This window comes from Staurois parvus, unplaced genomic scaffold, assembly GCF_062004578.1.
Source record: "Staurois parvus isolate SC_StPar_1 unplaced genomic scaffold, SC_StPar_1.0 ptg001270l, whole genome shotgun sequence".
Taxonomy (NCBI): domain Eukaryota; kingdom Metazoa; phylum Chordata; class Amphibia; order Anura; family Ranidae; genus Staurois; species Staurois parvus.
Window position 1 is genome coordinate 1,353,660 of NW_028319066.1, and position 20,939 is coordinate 1,374,598.

Below are 20,939 nucleotides of genomic sequence, written 5' to 3' on the forward strand. Positions count from 1 at the left end.
CTCTTAGAAGGAATCTGTTAGGACAAGGCTGAAAGAGGGATGGACGTCCATTCTCCAAGGTATTTGTGTAAAGAGAATTCACTGTGGTTGGCTTGTGAACATTTCCTAGGCAAACATCACCTATGATGACCCTCCCCAGGTCGAGCTTCTGAGCATATGGAGAACTATGAGGACCATTTATTTGTTTTCTTACCTTGTGGACTCTTATGATATCTCTCCCAAGGAGAAGTACTATTTGGGCCTTTGGGTCGAGTGCAGGTATGAGATGCGCTATGGTCTTTAAATGTTCATGATGTAATGCTGCCTCAGGTGTAGGAATCTCTTCTCTATTGTTTGGGATCTGATTGCATTCAATCAAGGTAGGTAGTTGCAGGGATGCTTCACTATTTATGGATTCGACTTGGAAACCAGTAGCTCTTCTGCCTTTTTCTTCACTCACACCAGCGCAAGTTTTAAGTGAATATGAAGAGCAGTGTCCTTTAATACTGAAGATATCAAAGAAGGCTGAGTTTGCAAGAGATCTATTGCTTTGGTCATCAAGGATGGCATACAACCTTACCGCTTTCTCTTTATGACCGATGGGGTAAACTGTAACAAGACAAATCTTGGAGCAAGATTTGTTACTAAGACCTTCTCCACAGACTTGGGTGCACTGGGGTGTCACTTCAGGAGGTACTGTGTCTCCCTCCTCCCCGCCGTGCTCTACAGCCTGGTCTGGGGGTGTGAGAGTCCATGGGGCTGGCCCAGGGTGTAAAGCTGTATTGTGCGCTTCACTGTTGCATTCCGAGCATTTGATGTTCACTGTGCAGTCCTTTGCAAGATGAGAGGTTGAGGCACAACACCTGTAGCAAATGTGGTTTTCCTTGAGGAAAGTTCTGCGATCCCTGAGAAGTTTTCCTCTAAATCCTCTGCATTTCAACAATGAGTGTGGTTTCTTATGTAGAGGACATTCTCTGCATGGGTCCTTTGTGGAGATCGTCTCAGACTCTGTAGTACTGTAGGTTTTGTTTGAGGAGTCTTTAAGAGACACACTGGTTTTATGTACTGCAAACGGTGTACCTTTCATGTTACGAAGTGAGATAGGTTTACCTGATTTGGGGTAAGCGGTGTCAAACATCGAGAAGTTAAAGCTGGGATCATTCCTAGTTTTTGCTTGTTGGTGCACGAAGTCCATAAAGAAAGAGAATGGAGGGAACGAGACATCGTACTGTTGCTTGTACCTGGAGCCTTGAGCAATCCACTTCTCTTGCAGGTTGTACGGTAATTTTTGTACTATGGGGTTTACACCACGTGCAGTATCTAAGAATGCCAGACCTTGTAAGTCTCCTTCAATTTTGGCAACTTGTAGCTCTGTTAACAGATCACTCAGTTCTCTTAGCTTCTGGGAATCTTTGTTTTGGATCTTAGGGAAATCCTCAATTCTTTTGAAAAGTGCGTTCTCTATCACTTCTTGTGAGCCGTAACACTCCTCAAGTCTCTCCCATATCATGTTTAACCCTCTGATTGGGTAGTTAATATTAATGTCTCTAATCCGCCTTGCATGCTCTGTCGACTCATTTCCTAGCCACTTGACAAGAAGATCTACTTCTTCACATGCAGACAGATCCAGATCTCTGATATTATTCCTGAATGATGATCGCCATGACCTATAGCTTTCAGGTCTGTCATTAAACTTGGAGAGTCCCTTGGTTATTAACTCACGTCGGGCAAAGAATTTTAGAAAATCTGACATACCTGTATCTCTGTTTGACAGATTGTTGCTGTAATAGGCACCATCTACTTGTTCTTCCTTAAAGGGTTTGACCATACTGCGATCATTTGTGGGTTTGAATGCAGGTTGCATTGAGGGTTGATGTCCTATGGAACCGTCGACTTGTTCCATGCAGGGTCTTTGGTTAACTGAGGTCGCTTGTTGTATGACTGGAGTCTGTTGGAGCTCCTTAGCAGGGGTTGATGTCGCTCTTGGACCTGGATTTAGGCCGTCTTCTGACTTAGCATGTTGCAGTACGTAATCTGAAGTGCGTTGCGAGTTATTGTGAAGACTGGGTTCGGGCCTACTTATGTAGCTGAGTCTATCGCTTGTGAAGTTTGCTGCTTCCTCTAAAGCCTCTGCTTCTGCTACAGCAGCTGCAGCTTCTTTTTCCACAGTTAGCTTTTCTAGAGCTGCTTCCGTGCATGCTTTCTCTATTTTTAATTGTCTTTCTTGTTCGGCAAATGTCGCGCGGGTTTTGGCGGCCTCGGCCTTCGCGCGGGCAATAAAGACGGTGGAGCTGCTCAAAGATCTCCCTGAGCCTCTGGAGTTAACTGAGATGCGAGACCTTGTCTCGAACTGTCCGGATTCCCTTGCTGACATGATGATGCTGTGAACGGGTTAGCACACTTGCAACCGCTGCGGGTGGCGATGTTGCGTAGTTCCTCCTATCCAGCTTGTGAGAAGCCACCGTTTCGCTGCAGTCAGGACTTCAGGAGTCGCAGTCCTCGTATCCAGCTTGTAAGAAGCCGTCGTTTCACTGCAGTCAGGACTTCAGGAGTCGCAGTCCTCGTATCCAGCTTGTAAGAAGCCGTCGTTTCACTGTTCTGTCCTCCTTATGTGTGAAGGTACATAGCTTGACAGACAGCTAAACCTTTCTCGGCAATGAGTTGACAAAGAAGCAACGTCCAACTTTGTCTTTATTGCAAAGATATAAGAGGTGAAACTGAGGAACAGAAAATAAGGCACTTAGTAACACTGTCTGCCATGTGACAAAGCATATTATACATTACAGTAAGGCAATGCACATATAAACACATGTAAGACATGTAGGTTACATAAAACACAGATGCATAAGATATAGACATGTGTGTAGACGTACCGACGATGCTATTGTGAGCCTGAATGTGAGGGTTGGATCCTACCAGCAGCGTGGTTACCACAGGAATGGAGTCTGTGATGAGGAAATGGCTGCTATGAGCAGGGCTGATGATGTAATCAGAGTTCATAGGCTACAAGCTATGGAAGCTGAAATGGGTCAAACTTCTACTGTGAAAAGATGCAGTGTATACAAACAGCCACTAGATGGAGCAGTTACACAATGAACAGAGAATTACAAACTGATAAGTCATACTAATAATGACTAATTAACAAAGAACAAATTGCTGAAGGCATGACAGGGGATGTGATCTCCATGTATAATACATAAGAGGGGATATGATCTCCATGTATAATACATAAGGGGGGATATGATCTCCATGTATAATACATAAGGGGGGGATATGATCTCCATGTATAATACATAAGGGGGATATGATCTCCATGTATAATACATAAGGGGGGATATGATCTCCATGTATAATACATAAGGGGGGATATGATCTCCATGTATAATACATACGGGGGGATATGATCTCCATGTATAATACATAAGGGGGGATATGATCTCCATGTATAATACATAAGGGGGGATATGATCGCCATTTATAATACATAAGGGGGGATATGATCTCCATGTATAATACATAAGGGGGGATATGATCTCCATGTATACTGTAAATACATCAATGGTTCATATAGTGAACTCGGTGTAGAGTTATTTTCCCTGAGGTCATCACAGAGGACAAGGGGGTACTCTTTTCGTCTGGAGGAAAAGAAATTTAATCTCCAAACATGGAAAGGTTTCTTCACAGTGAGAGCTGTGAAAATGTGGAATAGACTCCCTCAAGAGTTGGTTCTGGCCAGCTCGGTGGATTGCTTTAAAAAAGGCCTGGATTCTTTCTTAGATACACAGAATGTTTTCTTCACAGTAAGAGGGGAATTTCCTTCACTGTAGAGAGGTCTCCTTTTATGTCCTGTTGTATTTGCAAAACAGGATATGAAGGCAAATCTCCCCCAGTGAGATACAAACAGCAAAAAACTGGATGGTGTCTTCATAAACAGTAATAGATGTGGACATTTTTTTTGCCAAATGATAAATTAAAAAAATAAAAAGATTAAAATAATGCCCACATCTATTGTTTATGCAGCCTGATTGTATTACACTAATCAAAAAGGAGGCTTAAACTGGGCTTTATGCAGCTCTCTGGAAATTCCTAATTGTTACTTTAAAATTACTCTTAACAGAAAAGTGTTTTTTCTGCTTTTTTATGGATCAGGTGGCGGTAGTGTGTGGCTCGTGTACAGCTGGCGGGGCGTACATCCCAACCATGGCGGAGGAGACTATTATGGTGGACAGGATTGGAACTATATTTTTAGGAGGACCCCCACTTGTTAAGGCTGCCACGGGGGAGGATGTATCGGCTGAAGAACTTGGCGGAGCCAAACTTCACTCCAGGTAACACAGCCAAGATTGCCTAGGAAGAGCTGGCTGACGTTGGATTACATTTTGTAACTGGCTTCATATATGTCTTAAATATTACAATACTGAGTTCCGCCCATTATAATTCATGGCTCTGTTCCTGTCCACCTGGGAGGTTTTGGTGTCAATACCCACCTTCGTGTGTTTCATCTCCTCCTTTTACATACTCTATAAAAGTCAAATCTAGCAGGTATGTTGGGAGCCCCTCATAATGGAGACAGCAGGTGTGCTGACCTGGGATCTAAGCACAGAGATTTCACCAGTAAAGTATCTAAGAGTTAAAAAAAAAATCAGGTTGCTTAAAGCAGAACTCCAGGCAAAAATAAGATAAATATGAATAACTTAAAAGATAGAATATCAAAAGCTTTTACTGCAGTAATCACATTCAATTCAGAGATTTCAGTACTTTGTTTCTGCTATGTGATGACCTCAGTCTGATGACCAGCATCATTTAACCCACTTCTTCTGAGCCCATGTTGCCCTGGATCTGTTCCATCCTTTGACTGGACAATGAAAGGAGAAGCAGCTCATCATGAAGTCACTCTGCTCTCTCTTCCTATCAGCATGCTCATTGTCAACACATGAACTGACTAGCTTCTTGTACTGCTCCTTCCTCTCACCCTCCAGCCCTAGTAATTTGTGTCTTTTATATCTGCCTGAAGTTCAGCTTTAACTATCCAGCATTTACCAAGAACTGAAATACCAGTGTAGTGCTACCCCCGCACGAGCTGCTGGTAGTATTGGCTCCTCTGCTCTCTCTCTTCTTAGATGGAGCCTCATTCCTACTGACACCATGAGAATACTTTAGCCGGGGCTTTCCAATGGCCACACATGAATGGGACACACTGACCGTTATAAAACAAACTGGTTTTGGTGTACCAAAAGGCAATGTAGCAATTCAATGACTCAAGGTTAGCACATGAGAAACAGTACAAACTGAACACAATGCAATTGATTTGGGTACTCTTGAGGTTGAAGGCTCTCAGTAGGCCTGTGATTTTGTTCAATTTCCTGCAAATCAGGGCTGCTACCAGACAGATCATTAGATCTAAACAGTTTCTTAATATAAGCTTCTGCTGTCTTAGTTGGGACCCTTAACGTTGGCGTGTAAACAGTGCAAAGTTGTTTAGAGGGTGGAGTCCAGAAGGCAGTCTAACAAAGGGCAGACTCAGTCAGGAAACAGGCCTGGCTACCTGGCTGGTAGGACAGGCTAGAACTTGTAGTTCCAAATGGTTGAGTGTAGATGGCCCATGTCCTGTGTACACTAACATTGACATCTACTATTTTATCTTGAGCGTTGTCTCCATTCTCTGCCTAGAGTCAGCGGTTGTGTCGATCATTTTGCAGCTACAGAACCCGAAGCGTACAGCTGCGCCCGACTCATAATTTCTACCCTAAACTTTGATCCGCCACCCGACAGCTGTACCGAGTTCGAAGATCCTCTTTATGATACCCATGAGTTATCGGGGCTAGCACCGAGAGGCTACAACTGCACTCTGGACATAAAACTGGTGAGTGTATCAGGTTTAATAATGTACAATGGGGGAATTTATCAAGAACGTTACAAGCTAAAGGCACAACAAAAATGGTTGACAGAAACACATTGGGGGAAACTTACTAAAACTGGAGCACTCAGAATTTGGTGCAGCCGTGCATGGGAGCCAATCAGCTTCTAACTTCTTCTAGCTTCTGCTTGTTCAGTTAAGCTTTGGCAATAAAACCTGGAAGATGATTGGTTTCTATGCAGAGCTGTTTCAGATTTTGTATGCTCCAGTTTTAATAAATAACCCCCATGGTGTGTAGTTGCTTCTTTCTTGTGGTAATAAGTAGAAGTGAACCAGATTAAAGCATGACCAGCTCTTGTTGTACAGTGTAAATGATGCAGGTAAACGGGTTATTCTGCTACCACTGTCTCTGTTATCTGAGCGTCAGGTTCATGTGATGGCACAGAAATGATAGAAGCCCATATACACTGACATTTGTTGTATGTTCCTTTTAACACGGTGACTTCAAGTAGTTGTAATTTTTTGTAAAATAACAAACATTTCTATACTTACCTGCTGTGTGCAATGGTTTTGCACAGAGCAGCCTGGATCCTCCTCTTCTTGGGTCCCCCGTAGGCTCTCCTAGCTCCTCCTGTCTGTTGGGTGCCCCCACAGCAAGCAGCTTGCTATGGGGGCACCCACTGCTCCGTGTTTCCTTTCACACACAGAGCCACGTCTTGGTCCCACCCATCTATCTCCTCATTGGCTAACTGGCTGTGATTGACAGCAGCAGGAGCCAATGGCTCCTGCTTGCTGTCTCAGCCAATGAGGAGGCAGAGACCCGTGACAGCTGAGGGTGTCATTATCATCTCTGGATTGCGATGAGGCTCAGGTAAGTATTGAGGGGGCTGGGGGCACTGCTGCACACAGAAGGTTTCTTACCTTCATGCATTTTTAGATTCATACAGTCCAGCTCAGGATTGAGCCTGCAGATGTGCTCTCATTGCTGAATATACACAAAAGAGCTAGCCCTCTTAAAGGGACTTGTTTTGTGCAGTGAAATGTCCACAAAAAAAAGTTATATAAAAAGATGTGCCTCCATAGCTAGCAACTTGCTATGGGGGTACACAAAGAAGAGGAGTAGCCAAGAGCTCCAGCAAGGGACCCCAGAGGAGGTTAAGGGCTGCTCTGTGCAATACTATTGTAAGTATTACATGTTTTGTTATTTTAGCAAAAAAAAGTGCTTTTATAACCACTTTAAAGCAGAACTGTGGGCATTTTTTTCCCATTTTGGAAAGAGTAAGGAAGGGTTATAACCTCTGTTGGTTTTTTTGCCATCTGTGTCCCATTGGTGAGATTTACCTTTCCTGGTAGTGCGAGGAAATCCCTGAAAATTAAGGGAATCTCTTGGGGCCATCAAGTCAACATAATTAGTGTCCCTATTGGAAGATTTGCTCTCTATTACTGTTCTGGGGACTACCCAAAATGTAGGATTTTCTTTTACTTTCACTTTCAATGATAATAGTAAACAGGACAAACAGAGAGGTGAATCACCTTCACAGGGGCACAGACCACAAATAAAATCTAACAGGTATTCTAGTCCATCTCTACTCTGTTCAAAATGAAAAAAAAAAACCCCAGAAAATTGTACCATACTTACCATAATTTTTCTTTCCTGGAGCCTATCCATGGCAGTATACCTATAAAAAGCCCCGCCTTAGACTCCTCCCTCAGGACCAGTGAATATATAAAAGAAAGGATTAAGGTATCCCCAGCATTCTCTGTAATGTAGAATACCGAGGGCGGGATTGTATGCTGCCATGGATAGGCACCAGGAAGGAAAATTGCGGTAAGTATGGTACAATTTTCTGTTTTCCTGGTACCTCCATGGCAGCATACATGTGATAAATAACTAGCTGAAATGGGTGGGATCATGCTTAGAAAAAGTTTTATTAAAAAAATAGGAGGATTTTCATTTGGAACAGGTAACGACCGCCTTGATAGCTTGTCTGCTGAATTCCACGGATGAGAGAGCCCCTGGGTCCACTCTGTAGTGCCTCATAAATGTGTGTTGGGATGACCACGTAGCTGCTCTGCAGATGGTCTCAATGGATGCATTTGCCCTAGCTGTGGAGACAGACCTGGTCGAATGTGCCTTGATTGAAGAGGGGGGTTCCAGACCCCTGACCCTGTATGCCTTATGAATTAACTTGACTATCCATGAAGCAATTGTTCTTGATGAAGCCTCTTTTCCCTTGTTTTTGCCCCAGAGGATGACAAATAGATTAGACGAGTCCCTAAAAGATGCTATAGCTTGAAGATAACACCTTAGCACACTGGCGATGTTGAGCTCATGGAAGGTACCTGATTCCAGGTCTGAAAGGGTTGGCAGAGCCCATGGTTCCAAAAGATTGGAAAAGGAAGAAACCTTTGGAACAAATTTGCACAGTGTTCTAAGTTCTACCCTATCTGGGTAGAAAGTAAAGTGGTCTTCTTCTGCCCCTAGGGCTTGAAGTTCTGACACTCTTTTACCAGATGATACTGCTATTAGGCCACTTTTAGAGCCAGATTCCACAAAGAGGCCGATTTGGACTGAGAAAATGGTTGGCTGGATAAAGCCTCTAGGACTACAGATTCCCAGGTGGGAAAAGCATTTTTGACCGGTGGACATATCTTCTTAATACCTTGAAAAATTTGGCCAACCTCTTGTATATTGCCACAGAGACCTTTAAGGTGCTCAGGCCTAGACCTAGGTTAACGCCTGCATGGAGGAAGTCCAGAAGCTGAGAAGTGGAGGGCAGATCTGGTTGAGGTTCCTGCTATTTGAAAAGGCTTTACAATTAATATGTACGACAAAGTTTGGAACAAATTTAGAGGGTTTTCTGGCTTTGAGTAGAGTCGAAATAACTTCCGAAGAACATCCTAGGGCCTGGAACCTCTGACTTTCAACAACCATATGTGAAGCTTCAATTTGTGAGGATTTGGATGTGTGTGCTGTTTCTGACACAGAAAAAAAGAATGAGTGGGATTTTTATCGGTGAGCGAATACTGAGGAACACTGCTACAGGAAACCATGGACATCTCGGCCAGTAGGGTAGGACCGTTATCACTGTTGTGACTTCCATCAGATGTCTCTAAAGGAACTTCGAGATAAGAGGCCAGGGGGGTAGGAAATGCATAGGCCAGGTCGCATGTCCACGGACTCGAGAGGGCATCTATTTCTTCTGCCTAAGGGTGAGGTAGGCATGAAATGAACCTCAGCGCCTTGGAGTTGTCTGCTGTAGCAAAGAGATCCAGATTGGGAAGACCCCGCAGATTCACAAATCAATCGAATATCTTGGGATGCAGAGACCAATCGTTGGCATCCACAAATTTTTGGGACAAAAGGTCCGCCTTTGTAATCAAGTGCAGTGCGCCCCCAGCCGATCACACTGGCATCTGTGTTAACTATCATCCAGGAGAGATACCCCAATGGACGCGATCCTCTAACCATTTCTTTCTTTGTCCACCCCCGTACCCCTCTGTGCATCAGACTTGTCAAATGTATGGGCTGGGATAGGTAAAGCTTGTTCCATTGTCTTAGAAATTCTGGTGCCAGTGGACCCATGGAACCAGTGGGATACATGCTGACATAACCCCTATCAGATTCAGGCAGTTTGAAGCCATCAGGTGGGATCGCGTCCTCACTTTCTTCTTCTTCCGGATGATGGCTGCCATTTTCTGAGGTGGAAGGGACACTGACCCCTTGGAAGTGTTGAATATAGCACCTAGATAAATCATTTTCTGTGTTGGGATAAGCTGACTTTTTGTTTGATTTATCATTTACCCATCTGAACTCTGACAGTGTGGAAATCAGAACCTTTCTGTGTTCTGTTAGTTGGGCTGGATTCCTTGCTAGTAGCAGAACATCGTCCAGGTAGTGATATACCCTGAGCCCAACTTCCCATAATGGGGCTGGGACTGCGATCAGTACTTTTGTGAAGACTCTGGGAGAAGTACATAGACTGAAGGGCAAACTCTGGAATTGAACATGAATCTGGCCGACTGCAAACCTCAGATATAATGGTGGGAGTATGGGTGTGTGTAAGTATGTGTCTTGAAGGTCCACTAACAGCATCCAGTCCCCTGGTTGAACAGTGTGGATAATAGTCTGCAGTGAATTCCTCTTAAAGCTCTCCAAGAATATGTAATGGTTTAATTTCTTGAGGTCTATTACGGATCTCCATTCCTTTGGGGTACCAGAAATAGGTTGAAATAAAAACCTGAAAGCCTCTCGGATGTAGGAACAGGCCTGCTGTGCCTGTAGGGAATCCAGAAATTGAAGAAGTACCTCTTTCTTCTGAGGAGACTCTGGTATTCTCATGGGGGTGAAGAAGTCGTGAGGCGGCCGGTTTGAGAAAGACCAGAAGTGCCCGAATTGTCGAGACCACCCAGGGATCCTGGCATTTGCTTGGCATTGCTTGGCAAAATGCTTCAGTCTGGCTCCTCCTGGGATTGTCTGGGATGACCTGGGTCTCAAAAAGACTTGGTGGTGCCCTGCGGATTAGGCAGAACCATTTGTTTGTGGGCCCTCAAAGTGGATTATGTGCTTCTCCAGGTCTTTCTTGAATCTCTGCCCTGTCTAAACTGCCTGTAATCTTTACTCGTGAACTGCTGAAATCTTGAAGTAAATCCCCTGGTATGTCTAGGTCTTCTCTCTTGGGGTAACAGGCCTGATTTCCCTCCTGTAACATGGGAAATGGACTTTCCCAGCCTCTCTCCAAACAGTGCTATGCCATCGAAAGGGATTTTACACCAATTTTGTTTTGACACCATGTCGGCTACCCATGGCTTCAACCATAAGGTCCGGCATGCAGAATCGATGTTGCAGAAGATCTTATTATATCGATAGTTGTTTCACCAATTAAGTCAGCCAGGAGCCTGAGCTCATCCAGAGCCTTTGAGTATGTTTTCCTTGGGAACTCCCTGTTGGATAGCCACCTCTATATTGTCCATCCATAATCGCAAGGCATTGGAGATGGATGTCAGCGCAAACATGTGTGCATTTCCGGCCATCTAATAGGCCCTCTTTAGGTCAAGATCTATTCGTCTGTTTAGGATGTCTTTAATCGAGGTTGAGTCATCTATAGGTAATGTTATGTTTTTTGCTAAGTGGACCACCGCTGCATCTTAAAAAGGAATTCAAGTAATTGCAAAATAGCTTATTTGCCCATAACCAAGATGGCCACTGCAGCGTCCAGCTGCACTTCGGATGCATGAACCGGCCGCTCTAGGACCCAGCCGGGTGTCCGTGCATGCGCACTGCACTCAGGAAGACGCCGGCACACATGGAAAGCTGGAGAGGGGAGCGCGCTGGCTCTATAGGGGAGGGAAAACAAAAACAAAAGAAATACAAAAGCAAAGGAAGGAAAAAAGTACCTGGGAAGGGACAGAGAAGGAGAGTAGGTGAGCGTATGGAAAGCCATTAAAGAGAAGGACAGGAATAGCTGCTCTCTCTGTCCTAAGCCTCAGCGGACGCCATGAACTTGTCGGCAGACATAGTTCTTCTGGATAAGTGACAACTGCTGTCCCAAAAGACCTTCAGAATGGACTCCCTACCTTATCAGCGCCTTTAGTTACCCAAGAGTAGGGACTGCGAATGGGAGAGGCTGAACCTCGGTGGAAGATGCTCACAGCAGAGATAAGGACGACCGACTTTCATTCACTGACCATAAGGTATGAGGAAAAAAAGGAGAATGCTGGGGGGGGTTTCTTAATCCTTTCTTTTATATGTTTACTGGTCCTGAGGGAGGAGTCTAAGACATGGCTTATCACAGGTATGCTGCCATGGAGGCACCAGGAAAGAGGTTTTGCCTATAGTTATACTTTACCCGTTTCCCGACCGCCCTATAGCAGAAATACTGCTACAGGGCGGCATGGGTGCACATTTCTGGGTAGGGGCGCGGGACCATTCAACACGGCCATTGGGCCCATGTGCAGTGGGGAGCCAGATGAAAAAGCCATAGCCGGCTTCCCGCAGTTAACATGGAGATGTTGGGAACCCGAAGACCTGCGAAAACCAGCCCAGGTGGGGACAGCACTGGATCCCTGGACAGGTAAGTGTCTGTTTATTAAAAGTCAGCCGCTACAGTTTTTGTAGATGCTACCTTCTGATTTTTGGAAACCTTATTGAGCTCCACAATAAAGCAAACATGGCTACTTACATGGGCACACAACAACACACATAGGCTTATGCCTGTAGGGCACACTGCTAGTTTTAGTTTCCAATATTTCCATTGGGCCCATGGAAATCATGAAGTTCCTCTGCTAGCTATCACTTGCAGGTTGTTTGGTTTTGGCACCCCCATCACATCCCACAGTGCAGTGCTTCGTGTCTGAGCAACCTATCACAAGGCACAGGTATCAAATGGTGGGAGCAGGGGCGGACTGACCATTTGGAAACTTCGGCACTGCTCGAGGGCCCGGGGTCAGTAGGGGGCCCCATGAGATGCCCCTGATACCTTTTTCATAGGCTTTTTTGAGTTTGGGCAAGGACACAGGGGCCCCATGATCCCCTATTGCCCGGGGGCCCCATGAGTTGTCAGTCCGCCCCTGAGTGGGAGGCATGGGGTATGTCTATGCTTAGGCTAACTTTGGATGCAGCAGAAGGTCAGAGGATAGGCATTATGCCTAGTATAATTGGACAAAAAATACTGCTTTCAAAACAATCGTATGATAATCTGATTGCTAGTACACATTTTTCGAGAGTCGATCATGACAGTTTATGGGAAATTACCTGTAGGGACAAACACGAAAATATTTCTTGTACAATGGCAGAATGTACAATTTTCATTTTATTAGTACAGTATTTGCCCAAGAAAAATCAGAAGACCAAAGACCACGCATGCTCAGAAATGAAAGAATACATTACAATACATTACATTACTTTCGAAGTTGTAGTCTGTTGTACGAAAATTTTTGTAACTTTAGTGATGTCATTTTTGATGTGAGACTAGCATGCAAAAAAAAGGAACGATCATGTGTCCGATATTGTCATCATGTGTATGTACCAGGCTTAACACCAGAGCCTGCTTTTAGGCATAGTTTTTGTGTATGTATATATATATATATTGTCTCTGTTTTTATGACCTTTATGGCTTGTGAGTATGTTTTTGCATATTTTTAATAAATTTATGTATGTATGTGTGTGTGTATATGTATCAGCCACTTTATCTGGTTCACCTTGCTAGTACCGGGTTGGACCCCCTTTTGCCTTCAGAACTGCCTTCATTCTTCGTGGCATAGATTCAACAAGGTGTTGGAAACATTCCTCAGAGATTTTGGTCCATATTGACATGAGTTACTGTTGTCTTTCTATCATCTCGAGCCAGTCTGCCCATTCCCCTCTGACCTCTGACATCAATGAGGCATTTTCCTCCACACAACTGCCACTCACTGGATATTTTCTCTTTTTCGGACCATTCTCTGTAAACCCTAGAGATGGTTGTGCGTGAAAATACCAGTAGGTCAGCAGCTTTTGAATTACCCACCTGGCACCAACAACCATGCCACATTCAAAGTGACTTAAATCCCCTTTCCTCCTCATTCTGATGCTCAGTTTGAACTTCAGCAAGTTGTCTTCACCACGTCTATGTGCCTAAATGCATTGATTTGCTGCGATGTGATTGGCTGATTAGCAATTTGTGCTACCAAGCAATTGAACAGGTGTACCTAATAAAGTGGCTGGTGCGTTTATTTATATAAATATATATATGTGTGTGTGTGTGTGTGTGTGTATATATATATATATATATATATATATATTTATACAGTATCTATCTGTCTGTCTGTCTATATATAGTGGTTTTGCTGATTAGAACTGTTTGCAGATCCTGAGTCGCCTTGTAGACGGTAGTAAATTTCTGGAATTCAAAGCTGACTATGGAACAACACTGGTGACTGGATTTGCTGCCATTGAAGGGTATGTATGAACAATTTTGATTTTGATCCCATCATAACTATGTAGTGGCCAGGGGCGGACTGGCAACTCATGGGTCCCCCGGGCAATAAGGGATCATGGGGCCCCTGTGTCCTCGCGAACACTCAAACCACACCCAAAAAAGCCTATGAAAGGTTTCAGGGGCATCTCATGGGGCCCCCTACTGATCCCGGGCTCTTGGGCAGTGCTCAAGTGCCAGAATGGTCAGTCCGCCCCTGGTAGTGGCTGATTAAGCCCTGGCTTACACTGCATCCGACTTTGAAATCATGCAACTTCACTTGAAGTCGCACGATTTCAAAGCCGCATGTCAGTGCGATTTCAGGTGCTACTTGGATGACATCTGTGCGACTTCATGCACAGGTGTCTAAGCAAGTTGCACCTGAAATCACAAAAATAGTACAGGAATCTTTTTTTTTTTCAAATCGGTGTGACGTTGCAAAGTCGAAGTGCACCAGTTTGAACGGTACCATAGCCGACAATAGGGTGCGACTTGTCATGTGATTTGAAAATGTCACATTGCACCGGTGTGAACCAGGGCTAAATGCCTTCTTTTGCTGCCCACCTGATTTTCTTTATCACAGAGCTACAGTTTTCAGATAACTTCAGTAGCTGTAGTTCAAAAACATACTTTATTATGTTTGAAAGAACATATACAGTAAGTAATATATGTGTTTTTTTTTTATATTGGCAGAGTTTCTTGCACTTGGTGTTTCACCCACTGTGTCATGGTGTCAGGTTTTGTGTTTATTTTTCTTTTCTTTTTTTTCAGATATTTGGTTGGAATTGTAGCTAGCAATGGTGCACTTACCCATGATGCTTCACTGAAAGGAAGCCATTTTGTACAGATCTGTAACCAGCGTAACATCCCTCTGCTGTTTCTTCAAAATACAACTTCTCAGGAACCTCTCCCACTGAGTCTGTCCAAGGTATGCATGCTACAATGCAGGGTTGGGGGGCATCAGATTTAATGCTGCCCTCTCTAGCAGCCTGGTATTTTCAAGCATAGAGGAGCATATGACCCACTCCTCTTCCTCTATCAGCCCCCATGTGATAGTACTGAGACAATCAATAAGCACCAGGGATTTCACATGGAGGTGTAGAGACAATCACCAAGCATCAGGGATGTCACATGGAGGTGTAGAGACAATCGCCAAGCATCAGGGATGTCACATGGAGGTGTAGAGACAATCACCAAGCATCAGGGATGTCACATGGAGGTGTAGAGACAATCACCAAGCATCAGGGATGTCACATGGAGGTGTAGAGACAATCACCAAGCATCAGGGATGTCACATGGAGGTGTAGAGACAATCACCAGCCCTATGTGTGTTCGGTCTAGACCTACACTATGCCTGATTTCCATGCTCCTGGTGGCTGAAGGTAACAAATGCAAGATTAGGTGGGAAGATGTTGCAAACCCACTGTGCAGGGACTCTGGTGGCAGCTCAGCATCCTGGCTGTGGCACTGTGTTCCAATGCCCTTTCATTTTGGAAGTATACCTACGTAAATTTTTATCCTTATACTGCAACTGTCATGATCTTTTTAAGACAATAATACATTGTATGGCCAAAGTTTGGGGGAAATCTAACCTTCACACCTACCTACATGACCAAACGTATGTTGACCGTCCTACAGATGAGTGCTTTCAGTAAAGGGTACAGCATACAAAGATGTCTTAGACTTAGACAATTGTGCTCTTCCAACTTTGTGGTAACAGCTTGGGGAAGACCCTCTTCTGTTCCGGCATGACTATGCCCCTGTGTACAAAGCCAGCTCCATAAAGACGTGGTTTGATTAGGTTGGTGTTGAGGAACTGGAGTGTCCTGTACAGAGCCCCGACCCTAATTAACACCTCGGGGATAATTGGAACGCTGATTGCCAGCCAGGTCTTCTCATCCAACATCAGAATCTGATATCACAAATTCTTGTTTTGCTGAATGGGCTACAGACACACTTCAAAATCCTCTAGAAAGCCTTCGCCGAAGAGTGATGGCCATTAGGCTCCATTCACACATGAGTGTTTTGTAGCTCTAAGCTCCAGAACACTTGAGGAGCAAAAATCAGTTATTCTCAATAGAGATGGTTCACATCTCCATTCTAAGTCGCCTGAAGCCAAGCACCTGAATAGTAATAATATATGAATAAATAAATGTAAAATAATTACACAAATAAATACAAATCATCATAAATAAATATTAAATAAAATAAATGAATAAGACGTAAAAATAAATAATAATTACCCCCTAACCCTAAAAAAAAAATATATTTGAAAGAAGTTATTATTAATAATAGTAATAATAATAAAAAATAAATAAAAGCCTGAGTATGCAATTTTGTGGTTTCAACCTGAAATAATCAACCTGTCAGTATGAGAGCTCCAAATTATATATTTACTGGTGAAAATACAGCTGTATGAGAGCACGCCTAGTGCTCTGATTAAGTTGATCACAGTTCACATTTTTATAGGGTTTCTTACAGGGTGGATTTGATTTAAATCAAACTGATTTAAATCACGATTTAAATCACTAGTCAGTAAGGCTTGATGTAAATCCTAGTTTTCTACATAAAGACTAATTCTTGCTGGTATAACTTTAATATACAAGTAGATGAAGATTTTTAAAATAACTTTTCATATTAGTTTTTTAGTTATCCCCAGTTTAATAGGTTAATCATTCATATTTGGACAACTTTTCTGTCGTACTTAGGAAGGAGAAAAATAATCATTACCTTAATAATAACAATTTAAATAGATTTATTCATCTGAAACAATAACATTCCAGCAGATGTGATTCGCTTAAACATCCATGTTTGTTAACTAATTTGGCTAAACAAAATATATATATTTGAAGAAACTTAGACTGTCAGCCCCTCCTCCTCACACTTAGTCTCACTTTCTTCTTGTGCAGATCTATTCTACTCCAAACAATCAGAAAAATATTGTTTCTATTCTATTCACTGAACTTCTTGAAACTTAGCACTGAAGGGGTTGATTCTGTATTCATAGGTTTGTAGAAGTTAGGATGAAGGTCTTTTTCTTAACTCTGTTCATGTTATAACATTTTTGCTGTGAAGAAGAGGCATGTGATCTCCGCTGATCTCCGCTGAGTCAAATTCAGTTTTGAGAACTGCAAAAGTAAACCAAACATCTGTGATAATATCTTGTAGGCAGAGAAACTGCCCAATAATCTTACAAAAACCTCTGAAGAGCATGACATTGTGAATGGATTCATGGAATTTATTTACCAAAAAAATGAAACATATACAGCCTTATTCTACATAATTAAAAAACTAATCTTTATTTCATGATGGAATGACCTTTGGATGATAATATATTTTCCTCAAAAAGCATTGTATTCAAAAAAATCCGATTTAAATAAAAAAAATCTGATATAAATAAAATCCGATTTTTTTGATTTTTTTTTAAAAAATCATTGATTTTTATCCACCCTGGTTTCTTAGCACAGGCTACACCCATCATTACTTATCAGTTTTCCAACACCTGTATATATAGTGGACCAAAAGGAACATGTGTTTAAGAAAGCAGAAATTATTCAGATGCCATTTTAGCTGCTTATTACAAATAGAAAAATACAATTTATATTAAATGTTATATATATCAACTTATAATTGTGTATATGTATATATGCATAATAATAATAGCCACTACTAGTGTAAAGGACCTTACTCTAAGACACTCGTGTACGTACTTATGATATAATTTAACACTTTTATCACTGTTATTCCATTAAGCTGTACTTATGATTATGGAGATAGTAAGGATCATATTTATCCCTCTACAAACCCAAACCTGAACAAATAAAAAAGTAATTTGTTATTATTATTATTATTGATAATTATTATTATTTTTATTATAATGTATTTATTTTGTGTTAAGGTGTTTATTATTATTATTATATTATTTTTTTAAGGGTTAGGGGTGAAGGCTAGGGGTTAGTTAGTTATTGATTATTGCATAGTATTCATGTATTGTATTTATTATTTATGATTGTTTGTATTTATTTGTGCATTTATTTTACATTAACTTATTTATGTATTATTATTATTAATAGTAATAATAACACCCCATCCCTTACAAAAACAAATAAAGAATAAATAAATAATCAGAAATAATAAAGAAACAATAAATAAAATATTAACCCCTACCGCAAACCCTAACTCCTACTTCAAACCTTAACCGAACACCCCAAATTCTAACCCTAATGTAACCCCTTGCCCTAACAAAAAAATAAATAAATTAATAATAATAATAATAATATTATTATTATAATAATACTAAAAAAGGAAATAAAAGCTGATGGAAAAGCTGAAAAACCTAGCAACAACTGATGCAACAGATGATATTTTTTCTATTGGCTATTAAAAAAAATGCCAAAACTCAAAAACACCCAAAAAACGCTGCATGAAAATGCGTGAAAAACGTGCAAAAAAAGTCACTGAAATTCGCTATGCTCAAGTATGAATGCAGCCTTATAGTCACAAAACTGAGGTACTAATGCCTGTAGTTTTGGAATGGGAGGTTCAAGAAGCTCTTATGTGTTTGTATCAGGGGCGGACTGACAACTCATGGGGCCCCCGGGCAATAGGGGATCATGGGGCCCCTGTGTCCTTGCCCAAACTCAAAATAGTCTATGAAAAATGTACCAGGGGCATTTCATGGGGCCCCCTACTGACCCTGGGCCCTCGGGCAGTGCCCGAGTTTCCAAATGGTCAGTCTGCCCCTGATTTGTATTATTGTTATTCTAGAACAATAATATAACTGTTGCTTTGTTGTCCAGGCAGAAGTTTTAACGAACAGGCTGAAGGCTCAGGCCTCTATGATGGCTTCTGTAGCTTGTGCCTCGGTACCGAAGATCACTCTGGTTGTTGGTGGATGCCATGGAGGAGAGAGCTTTGCCATGGTATGTAGCCTCATGATTTCCTGAATTCACATAGAAAGGTCCAATAAATGGTGAGAAATAATCCCCTCCTCTAGGGGGCAGTGCACTAAAGAAAACTGAAAGGCCACCTCTTCCATACAGAAGATGGTGTATAAAAACTGTTGCAGGAAACACTCAAGAAGAGTTATAGTCACCCAAAATTGACATGCAGATGGAATCCTTGGTGGGAATCAAAGAAAGGATTGCAGTGCTTCAACACTGACTGCTTGAACATTTCATGTTATCACTAACTGTGACTAAGGGCCCTTTAGAGTATTTAATTTTTTCTTGTATATTAGTGGCAGCTCAGGCAGAGCAGTTTGCTTTCTTTGTTCATGGCCTAAAGTTTGGAAGCAGAAAAGCTTGACTTGTCATGGTGTTATTTCTCACACACCAGATAGAAGTGCTACTGATTCCCTGAGTGACTTTATAAGAACAGCTCATGGAGACAAAAATGATACAAGACTGCACATGTCAGTTACTCGGTTCCTGGTATATCATTTCTTGTGCACCACTTTACAGAATTTTGGATTGGGTATGAAATAACAACCCCTTCTAACTTTTTTTTTTAATATAAATCTGTACTCCCTCAGGGAGAGTTCCCTTCACTTTCTGTCCCAAAAGACATGCCAGAAAGTAAGAGAAAATGTCTCCAAAGTGAGAAGATTTCTGTTATTAGACAGTTGTTACCTGAGCAGGTGTCCCCAATGGAAGATCTCCCATCATCTGCTGTTTTGGTTCCCCCAGTGGAAGATCTCCCATCACCTCCTGTTTTGGTTTCCCCAGTGGAAGATCTCCCATCATCTCCTGTTTTGGTTTCCCCAGTGGAAGATCTCCCATCATCTCCTGTTTTGGTGCCCCTAATGGAAGATCTCCCATCACTTCCTGTTTTGGTGCCTCCAAAGGAAGATCTTCCATCGCCTCCTGTTTCAGTGCCCCCAGTGGAAGATCTCTTCTTAACTCCTGTTTTGGTGCCTCCAATGGAAGATCTCCCATCACCTCCTGTGTTGGTGCCCCCAATGGAAGATCTCCCATTTCCTCCTGTTTTGGTGCCCCTAATGGAAGATCCTCCATCACCTCCTGTTTTGGTGCCACCAGTGGAAGATCTCTCATCACCTCCTGTGTTGTTGCCCCCATTGGAAGATATCCCATCACCTCCTGTTTTGGTAACCCCAAAGGAAGATCTCCGAACACCTCCTGTTTTGGTGCCTCCATTGGAAGATCTTTCATCATCTCCTGTTTCAGTGCCCCCAGTAGAAGATCTGTCATCAATTCCTGTTTTGGTGTCCCTATTGGAAGATCTTCCATCACTTCTTGTTTTGGTGCCCCCAAAGGAAGTTCTCCCATCACCTCCTGTGTTTGTGCCCCCAATAAAAGATCTCCCATCACCCCCTGTTTTGGTGCCCCTAATGTAAGATCCCCCATCACTTCCGGTTTTGCTGCCCCTAAAGATCAGATGTACAAAAATACATATATTTACTGTGGGTTAGTTTGACCAATTATGTGTTTTCTGAAATCATTATTCCATAAGGTGGAATTCCCTTTTTATGTTATTTCTGTTGTTCTCTATCTGCAGTGCGGGAGATCATTTGATCCAAACTTTTTCTTCCTTTGGCCAAATGCAAGAATTGGTCTTGTAGATGCAGACTGTGCTCCACCTAACAGACGGGATGGGGATGGGTCAGAAGATGGGGAAGAATTCACTGCTTTGCTGACCAGGTATGTAAGATCTGAAAACGTTTGACTTGCGATCCAAGAGGCAAAATGGTATTGGTGGGAGGCACAGGATCTACTGTTCAGTCCTTCAGTACGAAGTGGAGATTTATACTGTATGTTAGCTCTCTCTAGGTATCTCTTGCAAACCATAGTGCTATTGAAAAAGACTTTGGGGTTGATTTACTAAAACTGGAGAGTGCACAATCTGGTGCAACTCTGCATAGAAATCAATCAGCTTCCAGTTTTTTTTGTGTCAAAGATTAATTGTACAAGCTGAAGTTAGAAGCTGATTGGCTGCTATGCAGAGCTCCACCAGATTCTGAGTGCTCCAGTTTAAGTAAATCAACCCATTTGTGCAGAAACTAGGAATTTTGGAGGACACAGGAGTGTGACACCAATATCAATTTATTCCATCATAAATATCCAAGGTAAGACCAGCCAAGGCGTTTCTGTACCACCTGCCCCACCCTATTAGATTGTAAGCTCCTATGA

The 20,939-nt window shown here is 42.4% G+C and overlaps 1 protein-coding gene across 3 annotated transcripts in view; it reads left to right on the forward strand.

Annotated features, from left to right (window-relative positions):
• Positions 1-20,939, forward strand: part of LOC149437684 (methylcrotonoyl-CoA carboxylase beta chain, mitochondrial-like) — a 46,631-nt gene that overhangs the window by 16,639 nt on the left and 9,053 nt on the right. The window contains exons 5-10 of one of the 3 annotated variants that reach the window (XM_089660755.1): positions 4,129-4,307; positions 5,650-5,842; positions 13,672-13,775; positions 14,563-14,719; positions 18,591-18,713; positions 20,308-20,450. In XM_089660755.1, coding sequence (XP_089516881.1) covers positions 4,129-4,307; positions 5,650-5,842; positions 13,672-13,775; positions 14,563-14,719; positions 18,591-18,713; positions 20,308-20,450 — 899 coding nt within the window. The remainder of the gene's footprint in view (positions 1-4,128; positions 4,308-5,649; positions 5,843-13,671; positions 13,776-14,562; positions 14,720-18,590; positions 18,714-20,307; positions 20,451-20,939) is intronic. The other 2 variants (XM_089660756.1, XM_089660757.1) reach the window with 2 other exon arrangements.